The sequence below is a fragment of the Drosophila elegans genome, unplaced genomic scaffold (assembly GCF_018152505.1).
Source record: "Drosophila elegans isolate 14027-0461.03 unplaced genomic scaffold, ASM1815250v1 contig_814, whole genome shotgun sequence".
Classification (NCBI taxonomy): domain Eukaryota; kingdom Metazoa; phylum Arthropoda; class Insecta; order Diptera; family Drosophilidae; genus Drosophila; species Drosophila elegans.
Window position 1 is genome coordinate 11,145,645 of NW_024546167.1, and position 21,011 is coordinate 11,166,655.

General features: G+C 40.4%; 2 protein-coding genes and 1 long non-coding RNA gene across 5 annotated transcripts; all 3 read right to left on the bottom strand.

The window, feature by feature from the left end:
- Positions 1–1,378: 1,378 nt before the first annotated feature.
- LOC108138712 (protein rolling stone) lies at positions 1,379–2,489 on the bottom strand. 2 transcript variants are annotated; one of them, XM_017261063.2, is made up of 4 exons: positions 2,298–2,489; positions 2,034–2,247; positions 1,674–1,977; positions 1,379–1,613 (listed from the first exon to the last, which is right to left on the bottom strand). In XM_017261063.2, exons 1-4 carry the CDS (start codon positions 2,433–2,435, stop codon positions 1,448–1,450), a joined length of 822 nt encoding a protein of 273 aa, XP_017116552.1. In that variant the 5' UTR covers positions 2,436–2,489; the 3' UTR covers positions 1,379–1,447. The 2 variants fall into 2 exon arrangements, with proteins under 2 accessions (XP_017116552.1, XP_017116553.1); XM_017261064.2 differs by lacking the exon at positions 1,379–1,613 and having other exon boundaries at positions 1,886–1,977; positions 2,039–2,247.
- Positions 2,490–6,817: 4,328 nt separating this feature from the next.
- Positions 6,818–7,823, bottom strand: LOC108138701. Of its 2 annotated transcripts, none has more exons than XM_017261047.2 (5): positions 7,682–7,823; positions 7,525–7,621; positions 7,275–7,465; positions 7,028–7,219; positions 6,818–6,957 (listed from the first exon to the last, which is right to left on the bottom strand). In XM_017261047.2, the coding sequence occupies exons 1-5, from the start codon at positions 7,745–7,747 to the stop codon at positions 6,925–6,927; spliced, it is 579 nt and encodes a 192-aa protein (XP_017116536.1). In that variant the 5' UTR covers positions 7,748–7,823; the 3' UTR covers positions 6,818–6,924. The 2 variants fall into 2 exon arrangements, with proteins under 2 accessions (XP_017116536.1, XP_017116537.1); XM_017261048.2 differs by having other exon boundaries at positions 6,818–6,962.
- Positions 7,824–10,845: 3,022 nt separating this feature from the next.
- Positions 10,846–13,761, bottom strand: LOC108138654. The gene is made up of 3 exons (XR_001774135.2): positions 13,617–13,761; positions 11,293–11,448; positions 10,846–11,235 (listed from the first exon to the last, which is right to left on the bottom strand). It is a non-coding gene; the product is annotated as an uncharacterized LOC108138654 (long non-coding RNA).
- Between the last annotated feature and the right edge of the window lie 7,250 nt (positions 13,762–21,011).

Sequence of the window (21,011 nt, forward strand, 5' to 3'; positions counted from 1 at the left end):
TGGCATCGCCTAAAACATCGAACGTTAACGTATTTATGGCTGCACTCAGCCTGACAGCCGCCAACTGCATTGGCATAGAAAGTGGGTGGTAATGGCAGTTTAAGCCAACATAACTTAAAAGGGACATCTTAAATTTCCGTCACCATTCGCAATTCATGGGGCAATTATATCGACCGTTTCCTGACTTCACAGCCAACAAGGCGAAAAGTACATTTGAATTCACTGTTTTTCCCTCATTTTTTATTTTCACAATTTTCGTAACATTTCCGCCTTTTTGCATTCAATTTAATTTAACATAAACATTTATATGCTTATATTATTATCCAACGCACACGCAGGCAGCGCAGCTGCTGGTGTGCACTGTGCTGAAGAGTTTCATGCTTCAAGTGAGCATACGTAGCGTATACGTAATGTGCAATTTTGTAACGGACTGAAGGGGTTAATGCAGTTAAGGGGTGGCCACGGGCGCCGAAGGGGTGGCTCCGGTTTATGAGGGGAAAAGTATTCACTATAAATTTTGTGTGCGCACCACTTGCAACAACAACGGGCGACGAGGACTGGAACAACAGCCACAACAGCAACAACAACTTAAATCTTAAGTAGCTCAACTTGTTTATTTATCGAAGCAGAAGTTAATGCGGTGGCGGGTTGGCTGGATGGAAAAATGCAGCAATGAGTCAACTCATTGTTGCTGTCGTGCCAACATTATTTACAACTGTAATTGCAGGTGCCATTCATAGGTAGGTTTAATATTTAAATGGGAATTTGTTTAAAGCACATAGAAAACAACTTAAACAACATAAAACAAAACTTGTTTGTCACATTTTAAGCAACATGAATTCCCCAAAGTCACGCAGTGCAAGCCAAAATAATAAATAAATAACAAAACTAATCAAATATTATAAAGATGGGTTGGAAAAACTCAGAGAAAACTTTATCAAAACAAATTATGAGAGCTTGGGACATATAGAAACAAACGAGATACACTATTCAAGATAGATACAAGCAGATACAGATACGGGCGACATGATGCGGCCAACCCATGGGAATAAAACGATGGGACAGAAGGACGAACTAGAGTTGCAGCAGCAGAAGCAGTGCTTTTAATTTTCCAGACACGTGCGAACGGCGTAAACAACAAAACAAGTCCGACATATCAGAGGACAAATAAGCAAAATTTGTTTTGATATCTCTCCTCTTTCTGTGGTCTTTATTATACCCCAGGCTTGTCCCGCTTTCCAGGGCTTATTGTCCTCAGCCGGAACTCATTTTTAATTCAAAATATTTCACAGATATCATAGGCATGACTGAATTAGAAACATAACGTTTTTTTTAAGGGGTATCTTATAGTGTGAATACTAACAACGATGTTCTGACTCTACATTGCTTTTATTTGTATTTTAAAATTTTTTACACGCCTCATTCAAATGCAATTATTAGGGTATCATCACTGAAGTTTTCCCCACTTGCGTGCTATGAAAGTCCTTAGCCGATAGCCTACATATTGCAGGGTGCACAAGGACACCATCATCAAGCTCAGTCCTGCCACGGTTCCACAAACTATTTTCGGCTTTTTATAGTCCAGAAAAGAATATATATAGTGCATTCCGTTTCTGAAAAATAAATAACTTAATTAATTCTCTTTTGAAGGAGTAGGAAAATGCAGTCCCTACATGTTACGGCCACCCAGTGAATAATATATAAAAGTGAAAACGCCGTAAGACAAGCAGAAGGCCACTGGATAGACAAAGTGCAGCAGACGTGCTGGCTGCGCCACTAGAAAATGATCGATTGTGAACAAAATTGGCGGCAATAAGTGTGTCCATATGTTATAGAGATCGGATACCCTAGCCAAATTGGTTGGCAACCGATCGTTGGGATAAATGGTCCACCAGTAAGTAATTGCAATCAAACAAGTCAGTGGCAAATTAGTCCAGTAGCAGGCCCAATAAGTCTTGATCAAACAGCTGGGTGGAACTGAGTGGAAAAAATATTTACATATTAAAAAAAGACATAGAACTATGTAACCTTACCCCACGTCTCCGGTTTGCAGTGATAGACTGACACTAGTATGGCACCAAAAAGGCTCGTAATGCCGCACAAGATGAATCCCCAGTTGGTCAAATAGATGAAACAAAGTCCGTTGTGATAGTACTTAATTGTATAACTAACAACGCCAGTGCCAAAGAAGCCGGCTAAAAGCCAGCGATAGGTTAGAAAATATGGAGATTTCGGTTTCGACTGCCACTAAAAATCAAACTTGAATTAAATCATACAGTAATGAAACATCTACCAACCTGCGATCGAAGAAAGTCCTGGGGTGAATGATGTTGTAGGCCAAATCTCTGCCAGCGGAACTCCTCATTCAGACTCAAGGGTTTTTGCCGAAAGCCGCTCGAAGATTCTGGCTCGATTCCAGCCGCCAAGCGCCACATTCATAAAACAATTTTATGTTAATGCAATTAATTTGTTAATTTCACTTCGTATCGTTCGGAGATCAACAGATAGATGACTTAAAGTTCAAGGCCTCCGTTGGACTCCGACTTCCCGCCGGCAATTAACCCACGGCATATTCCCCCGGACATCTTATCTCGCCGAGCACGCGTTTCGCCCTGCATAATGAACAGATACTATATATGCGAATCAGTTGGGTTCGTGGTGTGTGCGTTGGTCTCCTGGTACCCGGACCGGGGGATACCCTTGTCCCCTCGACTCACGCAAATTACGACATGTGGCTGACATCATTTTCCTTCCGCAGCCATTCAAAGATTACGGGTGGGTGAAATGAAACCGGGGACGGGGCACCGAAGGAAGAACGAGCAGGATGTCGTTTTGAGCCAAGCAGACACTTTTAATTGAGAGACACTTGGCTGAGCTGTAGCGTGCAATTAAAATGCCATTACATGTGAAAATAAAGCAGCAGCTGCACAGTGTCATATAAACGCTTTATGTCGAGATTTAATAAAATAAATAATAATAAAAAAAAGTTTCTAACCTTCACAATGGTCTTTTCTTAGAGTATATAAAATAAGTAGCTTAAACAAAAGTGTATTTTTAAGACTTATTAAATCTTGCATCATATTTAAAATTTTTTAAATATTATATTGATGATAGCAAATATATTTTTAATTAAAACAATATTTTGTTTATAACTAGTTGTTTTTCAATTCCTTAAAAAATGGTAAAAGCTTATCATCTTACATTTTTTTATGTACATTTGAACCACAGTGCCGCTTTGCAAAATAAATTCCGAAGCAAGGATTCTAAGATTCTTGCCAGCTTTTAGCGGTGATGTGGATCCCTTTGGGTTTCTTCTTTGTGGAAAAAGTGTGATTTTCTGTGAGTCTAGTAGTTACCGCTCTCTGGGGATTCCTTAGGGAATTTCTTCCTTTTCTGTCTTCCACACTCTTTTCCATCTTTTTCCTCTTTTCTATATTGATTCTTCTTCGTCTGACACTAGTCTGCATATCCTGGCGAAAATAACGTCAATTGGATCACATATAAATAGGCTTACATTAAAATCTACATCTAACACTCTTGCACAGCCTGCGGCCATTTAATATGATAATTTTGTTGGCTACATTCAGTCAGTCGAATTTACCAGAAAATTTACACTCAGTTATTTCACTTTTCTGTTGTGATTTTATGCTCCCAGTTTTTTCCAATTGATTGGCTGATTTCCACATCAATCGAAAAGAAATCGTCTTGGCGTGAGAACAGGAAATTGTGTTGAATGGGTTGCAAGTGTTTATAAGCACCCATATATTATCTATTCAAATAAGCGATACTACCTTAAATAGCGAATTTTTCTGCTCATTGGTTATCGGAAGTATGAAATTATTTGTTTGTTTAAGCTCTTTGTACTTTTCTTTCATTTGCCTAAAATATATACTCTTACTTACGAAAATAAACATACATGCAATAATAGTGTGCTAATTATTGCTTTATTAATGTTCATCAAAATAATCAATACGTAAGGAACAATCAAAGTTTGTTTGTTCAGAATACCCGACTTTAATACGAATCATGAGTTATTATACAAATGTATAAGCGTTGTCGACACCATCAGCGTTTTGCGTTGAGCGTGGAAAATGGTATACAGATTTTGATCAAAGCATTACTCACAGTCAAACTGAAGAAGTGAGGTGCACAATTGAGCTATATAAGCTTGGAAGAAAATTAAATTTTCCAGCAGCAGGCCGCCCATTGGCGTGTCCTACATTCTTTCGCCCTTCCGCGCAAGGAAGTCAACTCTTTGGCAGTTTGCCATCAAGTTGCGCTTTAAGAATGCGTGCTACCACGACGATGCCAATGTGGTTCGAGGTGGCAGGGTGGGCAAGGTGGGCAGGGTGTCTGTGTCAAGGGTTAAGTGTTTTAAAGAGAGCCGCCATTCAGGCCATTTCTATGTTATCGCAATTTACCAACCGCTCTGCCGCCCCAGGAGGCGATACCTCACGTGTCATTATCTTAATTTAAGGCGGTCCTTGCCCCAACCTTTCCCTTGCCGCTTCCCTTTCGTTGATATAGCTTCTTTCAGCTCCCATATCTCTTACTTGAATACACAATTATGGGGCAGGGTGTGCTTTGGGTGGTGTGTGGAGCGCCCATGTGTGGGCTGGCTTAAAATTAAATTTCTCATGCTTAGAGACCGTGGACCTGTGCCGTTCCTCATTATTACAAGTACTATATATAGTCACGTGGCATGGGGCTCGAAGACGAATACGGACACGGTCTGTGGCTCGTTACTGCGCGGCTATATCACGACTTGAGATTCGTCGAGAGCTCTCCCAGTTCTAGTACATCACTCAAGCCGGGCAAACTAACTATGTGATAAAGAGCACAAAAGTGCAAAGGGTGCAAAAACTCGCTATGGCGAAATAAACTTGTATTGAGGTAACTTATAGCGATCTGGGACAATACCGACAGACGTAGGTCCTAACTAGGAATGTTTTTAATACATTGAAAATAAATATAAGCAATAAAACACAATACATACAAAGAAATTAAAATTTATATTATCAAACACCTCGTCAACTACTTAAAATTTAAAGCACTAGATAAATTGCAATTCCACATTTTATTTAGGTTGAAGGTAAAGTGAAAGAGTATCTCCACTTCCTTATGTCTCTTGCATGCAAGTTTTTGCTTTGTTTTGATGTTATTAGACTCTTGGGAATTCCGCATGCAATTTGCAATCTTTCCTTCTTGCCACCGCATTTCGTATATATTTAGTGTGTAAATCAAATGAGCATATAAGCACATTTGTATATACTTGGCAGGGCTCATTAAATGGATAGCTCGTTAGAGTGGGTTGCATATTAAATTTGCTGATGCTTATGTAGTTGCTCTACCAAATTCCAGCAATATGTTATTGCATTTAAATTTTAAACATTGTGAATTTTGCCCCAGAAATCCACAATAGTGTCACAACTTATGTGTCACGTTCATGTCAACCTAAATTCGAAGTTGCAAGCAAATAAGCGAAACCGTTAAAAGTATAATGCAATTTTGTATTGATAATCTGCATGCTTTTTATATGACTGCTTGTTTTTTCATTTATATAAAACATTACATTTTTTTTACACATTTTTGATTGTTCAATTAAATTTCTTCGTTTGCATTGAATGCCAAGCAATGTTAACCTACACGTCAAACGCTGAAAAAATCCATCTGTATCGCTGCAAAAAGTCCTCCTTAAATAAAAAAAAAAATGTTCTGATTTTTAAATAAAGTCGGATTTACTGAAAATTTAAGCACTGCAATTTAAGGTTATATAAAAACTAAAGAAAAGCCTTTGAATTCAATCTAAAAGTCTGTCAAAGCTTAAGTAATGAAAAATAAAGTTTTTTTCCGCTAAAGTTAGTTGCAAAAGAACTTGTTGATATTCTGAGAAATTCATTTAAAAGTTCCGCAATTTAATTATTACCAAAGAAAGCGTAAACACAACACGCCAACTTGGCAATGCTCTTTTCTGGCCCTCTGCGGAAATCAATGCATGCCCAATGCATCTGAATCTGAATGCATATTGAAAGTGTGCATAAATGCTGGCAGAGCTGGTTGAAGGGGGCGGAGGAGGAGGAGGTGGCCGGGTGGTGACAATGCCGTCTGCTTGGTATTTATGCAACTCACACACCCGCTCGCTCGCACACCCACAATCAATTATGCAATATGAAAAGCCAAGGCTTGTCCGAGGAAAACGAAAAATCGAAAAGCATTTGCGGCAATTTCTCAATTCGAAGTGAAGGCAGCTGGCATTTCGGGGGCTTCGGAGCGTGGAGGATTGGAGGGTGGCCCAGAGGCGCCAAAAAGGGGCGGGGCAAGGGCAGGGACGGTGGTGGGCTGTCAGGGCAGACGGCATCGCAACCGGCCCCCCGGGCAACGTCGAAGTCTGCATTGCGCCATGCAAACTCGGGCTGCGGCAGCAACAACTCATTTTTTCCCATTTTGTATTATTGACAAAGAGGGGACTGTCGACTGCCGATTTTCATTGAATATTTTTGGAGCTGGGCCTGGAGAGGCCCCGAACGAGGACTTTTGGAGCCCCAGTCAGAGTCATGGCTTCCAGACAGCGGGACGCAATGTGTCGGGAGTTTGTGCCAAAGGCTAGCAAACAGTTTGCACTACCAACAATGCCCAGTCGATTCGGCTCGAGACTCTGCTCGACATTCTGCTGACCTCAATATTTGTTCAACTTTTCAGCAACAATTTTGTTATGCGATTTTGGCCACCCTCCTCCCTCTCCCCCGCTATCCACCGACCGGGTGGCCTGTCATAAATGCCTGCAGTTTGGCAGTTTGTGCAGTGAAAGTGATTTTCAGATGGGTTCAGTTGGTTTATTGCTTTGATTTGCTGCTCCTAACTTCTTGGCTGCTGATTACGCTGTGTGTTTTCGATCGCTTTTGGCCAGCAATCAGTGCCGGCAAATCAAATTTCATGCCTCAAACAACAATCCACCGACTGAGCTAAGGGAACATGGCCAAATTAAAGATGAGGTGGTCACATGGAAATGCGGATGCGAAGGACTCACCCACATTCGGCCCAAGAGGCGGCACACCACAAGCACTTGGCATGCGGGTCCCAAGGCCAGGATCGTGAGGAGGCGCAGGCTGTGGGCGTGGCCATGGGTCACCACCAGCCGACAAATGGCCGAGGCAAAGCAGACGAACATCAGGAAGTTTGACACCAGCACCAAGGTGCTAATGAAGGCCAACTTGCAGCGCTGCAACGAAATCGAAGTAGAGTGGCCACAAAGACAAAGAACAACCACTTCTTACCGGCACCAGGAGGGCCAAATTAAACGGCAACAGCAGGGCCAAATGATGTCGGAAAAGGACCTCAAAGAACTGCCAGCTGGTTGACCTGAGGACCTCATGCCACCTCCTTTGGGAACCCACAGCAACGCTCTCTTCGTAAACCAGAGGTACATAGTAGAAGGTGTTCACCGGTCCGTCCGAGTCAATGGAAGCTGTTAAAAAAAAAATGGATCAGAAGGTTATGCTAACCGGTAGTTATATAAGAACACACCCTGAGCCAGGTGCTTGAACATATTGATCACATAGTAAAGCAGTAAGTTGTGCAGGACAATCAGCAGGGCGTCTTTTTTCAAGGGATGAATGGATCGCTAGTTGTAAGCATTAACTTAAGATTAAATAGCTAAAATAAAGCAGATATTATGGCTTACGAAAACCAAGAGTATCTGGTAAAGAAAAATGATGCACGTCACGACTAACTCATGCACATCGGTCATAGTAACTGGTTGGCCTGAAAAATATTTCTAATTTTGGACAGGTTTTCTAAAACAAAATTTAGATTGATAGACAATAAAATGCTTGAGTTGATTAAAATGATTTGATTGTGTTGACGTACAGCGCAGGTGCACTTTCATGCCATAGACATAAAATTAGTGACCTTAGTAAACTCAGAATAATTAGAACTCACATATTTGCCCAGAGTCAAAGCCAAATTTCACATTAACTGCTTGATTTAATTCAAAATTGCCTTCCCAGCTTTCTATTGAATGGAATCCCTTTAACTTAAAGTATCTCTGGCAAGGCCATTTATTAAGAAGCAGCCCAGCTTTTCCTAGGGGTCACGTCAATTATTATGCTTATAATTAAGAGTATCTGGCCGCAGGTATTATCAGGCTTGTTCGTTGGCTAAAGGCCTACAATTACCAATTAACAGATTATTCCATTGACCAAAGTGCTTGATGAAGATGCATGCCGGAATCAAAGCTGTGCAATAGTTGAGGCAAAACAAAATAATTTAATTTACATTTTCAGCATGTGCAAATAATGTAAAACATTTCTGCACATTTTAAGTGCGGCTGCAAATTGACTGTCAGTCAGGCAAAGCGGCCACAAACATCAGAAACTGCAGCGACAACTGCAACAACTACAGCAGCAGCAATAAGGGTTACGAATACTACGACCACACAATGGCAACTGCAGGGGAATATTCGCATATAAAACAAACAATAAACATTGTTAATTAATTTACTTCAACTCGAACGGAAAACTGCACTTTGGCCCACTCCAACGATAAGGATGGCTTTAGTTTTTCTGCATGCACGAGTTTCATGGAAAGGTATTCCCAATTCTTGAATGACCTTCGCCAGTGATTAATTTAATTTCAATATGACAATAAAATATTTAAAGTAAAAGCAACTATTTATGGAACTTCAGTAGTAGATTGTCCCATAAACGAACTAGTCCAGTCATCTCAATACGAAATCATTTGGTGACATAAATTAAGAGTAAGACATATTCACTTTAATGTCATGCAAACCCAAAGCTCCCATGAAATTAATTTGCAGAACATCTACGGGGCTTCCATGAAATTCACTTATTAACGCTCTTATGAAATGGCGCTTACTTCGGGCTTTTGATAACTTGTGGCATATTTCAGGAGCACTGACTATAATGCCTCATGCAGGCGGTATCATTATAAATAATGACTCTGATTAAATATGATGTAATCCTTCGGCAGGGCTGCCGATTCTGGTATTTTTTTTTAAATGCTGCAAACTTAATTAAGCATTAATCATAGCAGCAGGCGGGAAGGGGGAGATAAGGCGATCGGGGGCTGGCACAGACAAGTGCATTAATTAACGGCCAACTGTTCCTGGTAACTGACCATAAAGGATTTGCGTTATTAATTGAACGATTTTCGGATCAATATTCTACAGCACGCTTTTAAGAGCTGCGCCCACTCATGCCACACCTTCCACATTTCAGTGTAGCTACCTTTTTATTTTTAGTAATTTGTTCGTGTTTGGGCCATTTACGAATAACTGTCACGTACGACTGCCACGGCCTGAGCACATGCACACGCTCACTTACCATTTCATCAAAGGAAATCGAGCTTGAATTGATTTCGCACACATAAGCCGACCCAGCCTCCCTCCAAATATGGTACACCTTGGCCCTAATGTGTGTCATTTGGCCGGCAGTTATCTTGGGGCCAAATGCACAAAGGGGCGGTAATTTTCCGTACATTTCCTTTTTGCCCGAAAAAAAACAAAAGACTAGCGATTTTTTTTTCGTTTTCCTTTCTTGTTAGCTAAGTGAATTTTTATTTAACATGGCTTTTAGTAAATGTCCATTAAACTTATTCGATTGGGGACTATATTGAGTGACAAATGTTTGATTTTATTACAAATTTATTTTAGTCTATCACAGGGCATCTACATTTTTAAAAGAATAGCCCAAAAAGAATAGTATGTATGTCGACATGTTAATGCCCGCATTTTTTCAGAATATACAATTTCCCCTTTTGGCCCTGCGTTGAAATTCATATATCAGCCACATCTTCAATCAGCGAAAGCAACAAGTTACAGCCGAAAAAACCCAAGGACTCCGACTCGATCCCCGAATGCATTTCAATTTTTTGTTCACAACAGAACTGGAAAAACCGCGAAAACTGAGACTCATTTACACATTTATGTGGGAAAATGTCAACTCCTGAGTAATTTATGCACACAGCGGCATTTAAATGCCTTTTATTTCGTCTTTTTTTCGAAACAAGGCCGCTTCAGTTCGTCAGTGGTGTTTCGGGTTCACTTTCATTTTTCACTGCGCAATGTTCCTCTGAGTAAGAGAAATGAGCTGTAATGGGTGCCAAAAGCCAGCGACAGGGAAAAAGAGACAGGAGGCCAGCAGACAATTTATGCGAGCTTGGGGAATTGTTTCGAAAATTGACAAATTATGGTCGTAAGTGGTGCGATTAGTCCGTTCACTTCGCCCTTTTCGTTGTTGTTTATTTTGGCCAACTGTCCCAAGGTTGTCTCCACAAAACCACAAAATGCATTATATACTCATATATATTCGCAGAAAACGGGGTTATAGCATCCGTTGCATTGCGCGCGCTGCGTGTTATTAATAATTCAATTTAGCCGTCTCACAACAGGCGCCGGGTCAGAGAACTCAGTGAAAGCTTCCAGCACGCAACTGCGATACCTTCGGCTCCAATCTTCTGCCGTCGAAAACCCCATTACCATTTCCATTCGCATTCCCATTCCCATTTACTGTTCAGCGATGGCAGCCTCCACCGTTCCACTTACACGGCAGATAGCTCATTATCTATTCATGCAAGTTAAGTGCGAAAGCTCATATAGTGGAATAATAAATTGAATTTCCTGCACGAGCCGGTTCAGCTGCATAAACACTTACACGTGCTATTTTAACCGAAACGAGAGGTACAAATGTATCTAATGCTCGGTATTCTTGGAGCCATGCTGTTTTACAAAAACTAATTACTTATGCTGCATTTTTAATACTATTAAATTTCATCTTACATTCCTCAATTACACTGCATTAAACCAAAATCGGAACTTTGATCGTTGGATTGTTTGTTTTCACTGATTTATTTTTTATGACATGCCTTTGAACCATTCTACATATTCTAAAGCCATCAAAAGTATATTTTATTAAAGCATACTTCAAAAGCCTCAACCCTAACTGCTTTCTGTTCCACAAAAAATAATCAAATTGTTTAATAAAACAATTATTTAAGTTAAGCAAAACAGAATAGTTACATAATTGGCATATCCCATGGCTATAAATCTTAGATAAAAATTATCTCGAACTGCAGACAGAAGTCGCATGATCAATTCATCAAACAGGAAACGTGGACTTCTATGGATTTTATGGCATGACTCGATCGATCGAGGGAATTTCAGTGCATATTGCAAACACGACGACGCTTATGACGCGGACTGGTGGCCACCCTGCAGGCCTGTAAGGGAGCGAAATAAAACCTATATTCAAGTCCAAGCTTACGAAAACGACTTACCATCGCCTCTCCCTTGCGATTTCCGGTCAGCTCAGGGCACTATTGCGTTGACAGAAGCCGCGCAAATAATTAAAAAATCCATTCTTTACCAACGATCTGTTACTCATGTTATGGATTCCGCCCACTTCTTCTGACTTGCTAAAGGACATATTCAATCTGAGTATGAAAAATAAAGAAAAATAAAGTATAAAAGTAGATCGTTTTTGGCGCTCCCCTCTCAACTGCCCATTTGTGTCCACTATGTCCACTATTAAGTGCAATAAAATTAGTTTGTCCTGCATGAAGGGAAACTGATGTAGTGAGTGCCTGCCCCAGAGACCGCAGAGTTGTGTCCTGTCGAAAAGTCACTTAATCAGCGAGGAACCCGAGGCCGGAACCATAAGAGGAGCGCCTCATCCCTGCCCAAAAGCCCAAAAGCCTCATCCTTTGGCTTACGCCCGGACCAGGACCAAAACCTGGAGTGCAGGCGACAGGCGGTTGCAACTGCAACAAAGCCCATAATTAATATCACTTTACAGTTGCAAACTGCCACTCGACAGCCGACAGTTTAGTCACCATGTGTATGCGTGGGTCTAGAAGTGTCGGTTGAGACCCAAGACCAGGGGGTATTAAGTACTGTTTATTTAATTGTCGGCGAAATGTTCATGTCCCCTTATGGTTTTGTAGCCCAAATTAGTCACCGTCAGCAAATGGTTAGGGGTGTGTGGAAAATAAGCATAGAAAAACGGCATTTAAACGTTCTTTTTTTTATGTTTAACCGCAATTGGGTATGAAATTTAAATATTTAAAATTGGCCTGGAAACTAAAGAAACAAAAGATAAGCAGCCTTCCGATTTATGACTAATTTAGAGCTCTGGCAAAGCGAATTTATCAAATCGATTTCGGATTTAAGGCTCTAATTCTTTATAATTAGTTGTGCCATTTCTGCTTGCCTTCTGTGCCTCTTCAAATCTGGAATTGGTTGCACCAAAAATATTAATTTGAATTATTAATTTGGAATTCTTGTGGTTAAGCATAAACTCGAATCTCTAACCAGCTGTGCGCTATAGGATCCCAATCCCTGTAGATGTTTCTCGAACCGAACAACCCCACTAAGCAGCCACTTGCAACCCAGATCTCCTTTGTTTATGCCTCATTTGTAGTGAGCTATGCTGGTCGTGCCTCAGCATGCAAACTTCAAATTCATCTTCTGGATAGCCAATTATATGGAATATTAAATGGCATTATTCCCCGCCTGGCAGGAGATATGCTGGGGCTGTCGAAAGATGACAACTTGAGAGGTAAGACCACTTATTTATGCATTCCCCCACCCACGTGGGAATAATGCAAAGAGCCCTAAAATCGCTTTTAAACAATGCGTTGTCGACCGGAACTCTTGACTAAACAAAAACCATTTTTATTAGGCCATTGACGAAGAGATAAAATGGCCATAAAGGCAAAAGCAAAGCAGGTTAAACTAAGTAAGAGCCGAGGGCGTCGAGTGATTATCATTAGCCGCCAGAGTAGTTGCCATTTAGCACGCACAACGAGTTGCACGCCAGCAACATCAGCATCAGCAGCATCAGCAGCAGCAGCAGCAGCAGTTGCAACAATGTTTGAGTAATTGTTTGCCGTTGCTGCAGCATCAACAGCGGCAGCAACTGCAGATGCAACTAAAATTTGCATGCAAACACAGTCCCCCCCCGTCACTGTCGTTTAACCCCTTATTGCCCCCATTTTGGCTACAGGCTGCATGCTGCAGGCTGCTGGCTGCATTCTGCTGGCTGCTGACTGCACACGTAACTGAACGGTGGCAACAACTGCAGCAGTAATTGCAACAAACAATTAGCGTCACTTGGATTTATGTTTACGAGCGGCTGCCTCGACGTTTTCGGCCACAACGACAGTGTCCCCACTTTGCCTGCTTGCCCCTTTATGGTTGTCATCGGGCCAAAAGTTGATCAATCAGGAGCGTGTAATTTATTTACGATGCCGTGAAAGCCAAAGAAAGAAATCAAGAGTGGCGGCCCTAGATTAACTATCTTCCGGCGAAACCCCACACTATGAGTTATGTAATTGCCAGTCTTGTTACAGCAGCATGTAAATGACGTCATTACAAGGCGTGGGGCGTGGCAAGGTGGACGGCCTTCGCCTGTCGACGGGCTGCCCCCGGCATTAGCTTAAGGCCAGATAGGAGGGCTACATCCCCTTACACATCCACATCCATCCGACATCTAGACAAACACGCGGACCGCCAAAAAGAGGCGTGGCCGGCGAGTTTCCGTTCCGACTTGCAACACTTTTGTGCAACACGCCCCACAACCTCGCTTTTGACTTTGACTTACTGCGTTTGTTATTTTTCCGTCTAGTTCACATGCAACTTGCCACTTGCCAATTGAAAACTTGAAATTTTACACACTACCGAAAAATTTATGGAGAATCGAAGGTGTTCCCTTGCTTACGTGTTGACGAAAACTGATTCGAAAAGCAAGTTATGCACGATTGCATATTCAAGGATTGCTAGATCTGAAAAATTTTGGACGACTGTCAAAAATTTCGATTATATACTGGACTTTTCCGTTTTTCTGCCGAGCACTTACTTCCTTCTTAAGAAACTTTATAAATGTTTTCGTTACACTTACCTTTTTGGTAATGGTATTATAAAAACACACACCCTTTCACTTATTTTACTGATAAACTTCGCTTACAACTTAAAAACAGAATTTAGGATGAGAACTGATTAGGGTACATATGAAGTTCAACGGAACTGACTGCCAGGTCGAGTGAGCACCCACACTATCAGAAATCCCACACAAACTGAACGGAATAAAGTTAGATTTGATCGAAAAGACGCCGGCGGATACGCATCCTGGGAAACATTCTTCTGTTCCTTGGGTCCGCCCCCATGTTGCCTCGTGTTAAGTTTTCCTCTAAGGCGGCATAAATTATGTGAAACAATTTTTATTCCCACTACTGCTCGTGCCAAACTCTTTGCGGTTTATTAAAATTTCTAGCCGCCGGGAATTTTCGTGGGGGGGAAGGGCTTAGGGACTCCGATTGTTTGGACATGTGTGAGGTTTTCTATTATCTGTAAAATGTTATGATTTATTATGTGCGGGTTCAAGTTGATGGTGCGCCCATAAATTGCGACCCTTTGGAGTCTTTGCCGTTGCCATTGGCTTTGCCGCTGCCTCATCTTTGGTCTCTGCCTTTGCCAGCAGCAGTTAAGTCAATTAATTGGCCCTAGATTTATTAGTTTTTACCCCGCCGAGCCCCCGCGCCATCAGCATAGGTGCCGTGATTTATTGTTGCAGAATGCCGAAACAACAAAGGAACATTCCTCGACTTTGACTTTGGCACGGCACGCACACAGGATGAGTAGTTCAGGCGACAGGTGAGGGGTTTCACTTCGCATCACGGGAGGTGTGGCATTTGCATATAAATAGATAAATGGATATGTCAGCTAAAATATGAACCACATGAGCCGGGTGCTATATCCTGTGTTTCGTTACGTTGAATGTTGGCTCGCGGCAAAAACGCGTCCATTGCGTGTCGCGATAAACACAAATTTCAAGTTCTCCACTCGGAAATTTTCCATTAAATTAGTCTTAGTGTCAAATACTGACACCCAAACTGATGTGCCAAGGGGCGGACAGGACACTCGTTGTCGCCTAATGTATTGTACTGAATTATTAACTGGGTCAAGGCGGGGAAACACATAAAAAGTATCAGTATCCGAATCTTATGAAATAAACTGTCAAAAAACTGGCAGTTGACTTTTAAGGGTACTTCGGGGGTTTGGAGTGTTTGGCTAGCAAAACGAAACATTTGTATCCTCTAGGGAAAGTTTTAAGTGAATTTCAAATTATTTAGGCATTAAGAAATGTCCAACATGCATTAAAATAACAATAAGTGACTGAACGTTGTAAAAAACTAAAAACTTTATAAGAACAAATATGTATAAATCATCTTTAACGTTGATTCGGTAGATTCCAAATATAACCAGGGAATTTAAACAAGGTTTCTTACATATAGCCGTGCCACAGAAAACACTAGGTCCTTATATGTATAATTTATTTATTTAATTTATTTATTTCGAAAGATTAAGTTAATTTGGTTATTGCATACTTTTGATCACCTATTTAAAAACTCTTTGTAATGCACAAGAAATAACTTTTTAAATTTTTAATCTTTATATAAAAAGAACTCCGCAATCTTATCCACATAGCAATGCAAATACCAAATACCAAAAACCAAATAAAGGAAAGTAAGACGAATTGAATTTCTTACGAATCATGATGACAAATTCGCCTGTAGGCCAGAAGGCATCACGTCATCACATGGGCCAAGTTCTGCATTCAAGTGCAAGGAGTCGCATATGTGAGTGCTCGCAATGGCACCCCGATTATCATCGCTGCCAGATCCTCTTTCCCTGCGCCCCGAGCATCCCCTTTGCCATCGAACCACCGGTGTAATAACTTAAAATCCCATAATAAAGCTACTTACTGCCTTCGTCGCAGGCGATGTCCTCGTTGCTCTAACAATAACTATTTTTCTTCGGATTTGGCTTGGGCTGTGACTCGAATTGAGTTCCAGAGGCTTTCTGCCACCGCAAATGTGCAAGTCAAGTCAAGTGCATACGTCACTGGTTCCATTCAGAAAAGCTATACCTAAGGTCTAAGTGCATGGCATCCATTTTGGTTTTTTTTTCTACTTTTCTCGTTGCTCTACTCTTGTTAGTTACTTTTCTGTCTATAAAAAATATCCTGCCGAGCCACTGGATTAAGATTGAATTTTTCTTGGTTTTTTTTTTTTTTTGTATATTTCTTGTGATCAGTTTTTTCTGCTGAAGCAGAAATTTTTATCTGGTCTTCGTCAGGTGAAGAGTCGTTTAGATATCCCACACAAAAGGCTGCTAAAAAATATTTTCATGTTGAAATAGAAATATTTCCCCATTGAAAATGGAAACGTTTTTGCCATTGTGTTTTGGCCTTGTAGGTGTATGTGTGTGTGGTTGTGTGTATATGCAACCGGATGTTGTACAGTTATTGGAATGTCTATTCATTTCCACTCCCCACTCTCAAGAATTCTAGCAACGACGTCGACAATGGACTATTAGTTGGCATTTTTCTAGTATTTTTGTCGTCCTCGTCCTCATCGTCGTAGTCGACAGGAAATGGTAAACTGATTTCTCTTATTAATTTCAGTTGGCAATTTGTGCAGATAAATCAGCGCAGTTGTTAGTGCTACGTAGCTATTTTATTCCCCCCTGCCTTCATTCCATCTCAGTTTCTTTTGTACCTCAAGCCAATTCAATTCGCCTGAAAAGTAAGCTAAGCAATTGCTCGCATATTTGTTAAGAATAAGCTTTCTGGAATTTTTCAAGTAAATTAACCTTTGCCTGGCACTCGTCCAACTGAAGAAATGAATGGGTATTTGGGGAGGTTTTTTTTAGCAGCAGGGTTCCCCTTATATCTGCCATGATGCAGTTGAAGTTGTGAATGGAATTTTCAAGTAGTTGAAAATCAGCAGGCAAAGGGTTATCCAATAAGCTTGAAATTAATTCAAATCAGCAGATAACAGAGCTTTTATTGAGTAGTAAATTTAAAAAATGTATAAATGGAATTTAATTTTAATCACGTGATCCCCCAGAAGTATGCAACTTTCAGCCGATTGCAACGATATTTTTAATGGTTTCAATTAAGCTGAATGGTCGATTCGAGGCATTATAACAACATTAACAATAATAACAGCAACGACGTGACTTTTGTGCAAATTGTAAACGTCGGCGCTCCTCGCGACATTGTTGTTGTTGTTGCTGCCCCTGCTGTTGCGCTAAATATTTTAATTAAAGAAATAATTACATTAAATGCATTTCCTACATAACACGTGGATTGCAGTGACCGTGCCCACAAGCAGTTGGCATTTTTTAAAACTTCATTAAGCGAATTTATTGCAAACAGGCATCGGCCATCGGACACTTTCGAACAGAATGCAATTTAAATCCAGCGCACACGCCCACAAAAAAAAAAAATAAAATCGAATATAAGTGCAATAAATGAATGTGCAAGTGTCACTTTTGGGTCATCAATGAATTGCGCACCTTCGGCATTTTCCGCGCTTAATTATTTCAATAAAATCAGCATACGAAAATAATCATCACAGAAACGGTATTCGAACAAATTATAAGCGGGGACTCGAAATGCGGTTAACACAATTATAATTTCCATTTGCTGTCGTACTGTGTTGCACAATGGAGCTGAAGACTAAAGCGAAAGTTTAAGCCATTTTTCATTTGGCTAGTAGTATAAATTACTTTGGTATAATTAACTAATTGGTAGAGAAAAAAAAATCGAAAACACATTGGGCTGAATAAATTAAAAAATAGGTTAAGCTGAATACATAAATTACTTAGGTCATATGAAAAATACAAATTCTTTTGTAGAACTTCCTAGCTTTGCTTAAAAACAAATACCAGATGATCTTATTTGTAAAACCAATTATTATATTTAATGCTTTTAATAATTCGGGCTTAAATGTAGCTTCATAGAATATATTTTGGTTCCGATCTGATCATCCCTGCCATCATCCAGAACACAAAATGGAAAAGTCTCCGCTTTGATTCAACATTGTACAATTTTTCCTACGCTTCCTTGTTGGTGCTGTTGCTGTATTCTGGTTTCCATTTGCTGTGGCATATTTAATAACAGCGCATTAAGATGCGACACATTTGCAGTCAAGTCAACAAATTGCCGGCAGCAATGCCACCCCTCCACGCACCACCACGAACCACCTCGCACCACTCAACCGCCATCCGCATTTTCGCAGCACCCATTTGGCTCACACTCTAAAATGTTGACGACGTGCGCGCTTTAATCTTGTTTAAAAATGCGCAGCTGTAACAACAAGGACAGCGACAAGAAATGCGTGCTTGCGTGCTGAGGTGAGGCAACTGACTCAAATTCAAAGCAAGGAGATTCCCAAGAGTTCGAAGGCTTAAATACTCTCTAAAGCATAATTTTCTGGCCCAATTTAAAAACCTTTCAAATTAATATATGAATAAATTCTGATTTATCTCAATATAATACTTTTTATTTTTAAAAATATATTTTTTTGGGTTGTTTAATGTCTCAGAATGAAAGATTGCAAGATGATTTACCACTAAACTTTGTCTCCACACTAAACAAAAATACCAAAAAAGGAAAAAATGTTTTCTTAAGGCAGCAAACTTGTCATCGAAACTACAAGACCTCTCGAAAGGGTATAACAAGCAGGGGAATGGATGCGAGGTGCGGTTTGGTTTTCGGGAGGAAAAATGCTGTCTGTATTTAGGCGGACGTCTTGTCAAATCTGCGCTGTGAAGCATTCTAATGAGAAGTGCTCTGCTCCAAGTTTTTCTGGCTCGCCTTCGTTACGAGGCCAAAAAAAAGGAAAACAACAAAGCTGGGCTATCACAGCCACATAATCAAAGGGCGTTGGGCATGGCAGCCACTTTTCCTGCCTTTTTATGCTCACCTTGGAATTTCATGTTTCCTTTTCTTTTTACGCAGCGGTTTTTTTCAGTCTTTTTTACGTGCGATATATAATTTCATATTTTTTAAGATAATTACGTCGATAAGTTGGAAAAAGGTAATGCATGCTGGTAAATAAACCAAAACGGGGAGGCCTGGCCCAAGGGTAAAAGTATAATCATAAAGTAAATATAAAGGGCGCCTGCACAAAAGGAACACAAAAATGAATAAAAAAGATCGCGATTACCACTAGATTGAAGTTTAAACAGAATAACAAAGTAAAGAAAAACTACTATTTTGTGTTTAGTAAGAAACATTTTATTAGCTTCCACTAATTTGTTTAGTTTCTTAATATTGACTTAAAAATTCTGGAAAATGCAATTTGATTTCTCAAGGTTTATTGAGTTTCTAGGAGTTTCACTCAGAATTTCATGGTATTTTCCATTGACTGCACCCAAGGCCAGAATGCAATACCCAATGCTTGCTTTAAATAAAACTGAAAGCCAACTAAGAAAGCGGATTGGTACTCGTACTGTTAGACAGAAAACACTTTAGACTTTTTAGTTAGGAAATTTCCGTACAAAAGCGCAAGTCCTTATATTTTTGTATTGTGCAGAATAAATGTAGCAAGTAGTTGTTGCTCCCTGTTTGTTGGCAAATATGTGGATACGTCTCGACCTCAAAAAATTGTATAACAAAAGCTTAAAAGTCTAAATATATAGTTAGCTAAGAATTAATTATAAGACCTACCATTTCAAACCACTAAAGCCTTTTTAAAGGCCTCACTAACAATGTTGGCAAAATATAAAAGGATGTTATTCAAAGCCCCCGTCCTGATTGCTGTGATCCTTATTTTTCCCGTATATTTGAAAAAAAAAATCCTGTCACCATCCATCCAACCTAATTAGTCTGCCTCATGTCATTGGTTGCACGCACGCCCTCTGGTCGATTTAATCAATAGGCCCAATTATGCGTGCATCGAATATTGCAATTTAGAATGGCGAATAGTTGCCACTGGTCGCAGGATCAACGAGGAAACCTCAGCAGCATTTAGCAGCGATGCATAAATCATAGCATACTTAACAGGGCAAACACGCATGCAAAAACACAACGTTGGATATGCTATGGAGGCAGCACGCATGTGTGTGTGTGTGTACACTCGCTTACCAAAGCATCGAAAATGTTCAGCTGGCTCGCGGTTGTTTTGATTTTGTTTGCAACCTTTAATTAGAAATATTGCCACATACTAAATGAGTCGAAAAGTGCGGCCACGCAGCCATTGCAAGGGGTAATGAATAAGGGGCGGGGCGGAATAACAAATTAAATATTGAAAAACGGAATAATTATTATGGGGATAGCATTGAGTGCTGAGAGACTGAAGGTGAGTTAATATCAGCAAATGCAGTTAACCGCATTTGTACATTTATCTTTGCATTTATGCGCAAAATTAACCTATTTAAGTGACATGAAATATTTTCGTTATCATTCGGATTCCATTGACGAGCAGACAAACAAAGCTTTATTATCACATAGTTGAGTTTGGCCGTGCATTGAATTAGCCACCAATTTGAGTTATAATTGAGTTAGTCAGCACTCTGAATGCCACTGTCAGGAAATTATACGACTGAACTGATTAGGCAATACAAATGGATTAGCAAATAATTAATTTAGCTATACATTATATCTTGTTTGCTCTAAATTATATACGCAACTCCGAAGTGGAAAACTTTACGCCACTTAGATTATTCTCTGCACTCCACGGAAATTAAGACGGGATTCCTTCATGAACCGAATCGCCCACAGGGATTTCTCGAACCAAACCTCCAGGATAAATCTCTTGAGTCAGGCAGTAAATCAAATACAAAATACTGGCACGTGCCGAATGTCTACGCGATAACTAGTCACTCGCAAAGGAACCTGAAACCCAACAAAGGACGAGGAAAAAGTTGCGAGTGCCAAAGGTTAGAGAACTTATGACAAAGCAGTTCGCAAATCCAATTGATAAATTTTTAAACTTAAATATTGTGCCGGGTGCGGTCAGCAGCATCTTCTTGGCCTAGGTCTCATCACTCCCGCCCACTTTCGAAGCCTTGTGGGTCAGCATCGATTATGGGTACGTGTATTCCAGGCCATAAATCACAGGGCAAGGCCAAGATCTCGCCTCTGCTCCTCTACTGCTTCTGCTGTTGTCTGCCACTCTAATCGCATTAAAACCTAAACGGCAAAATC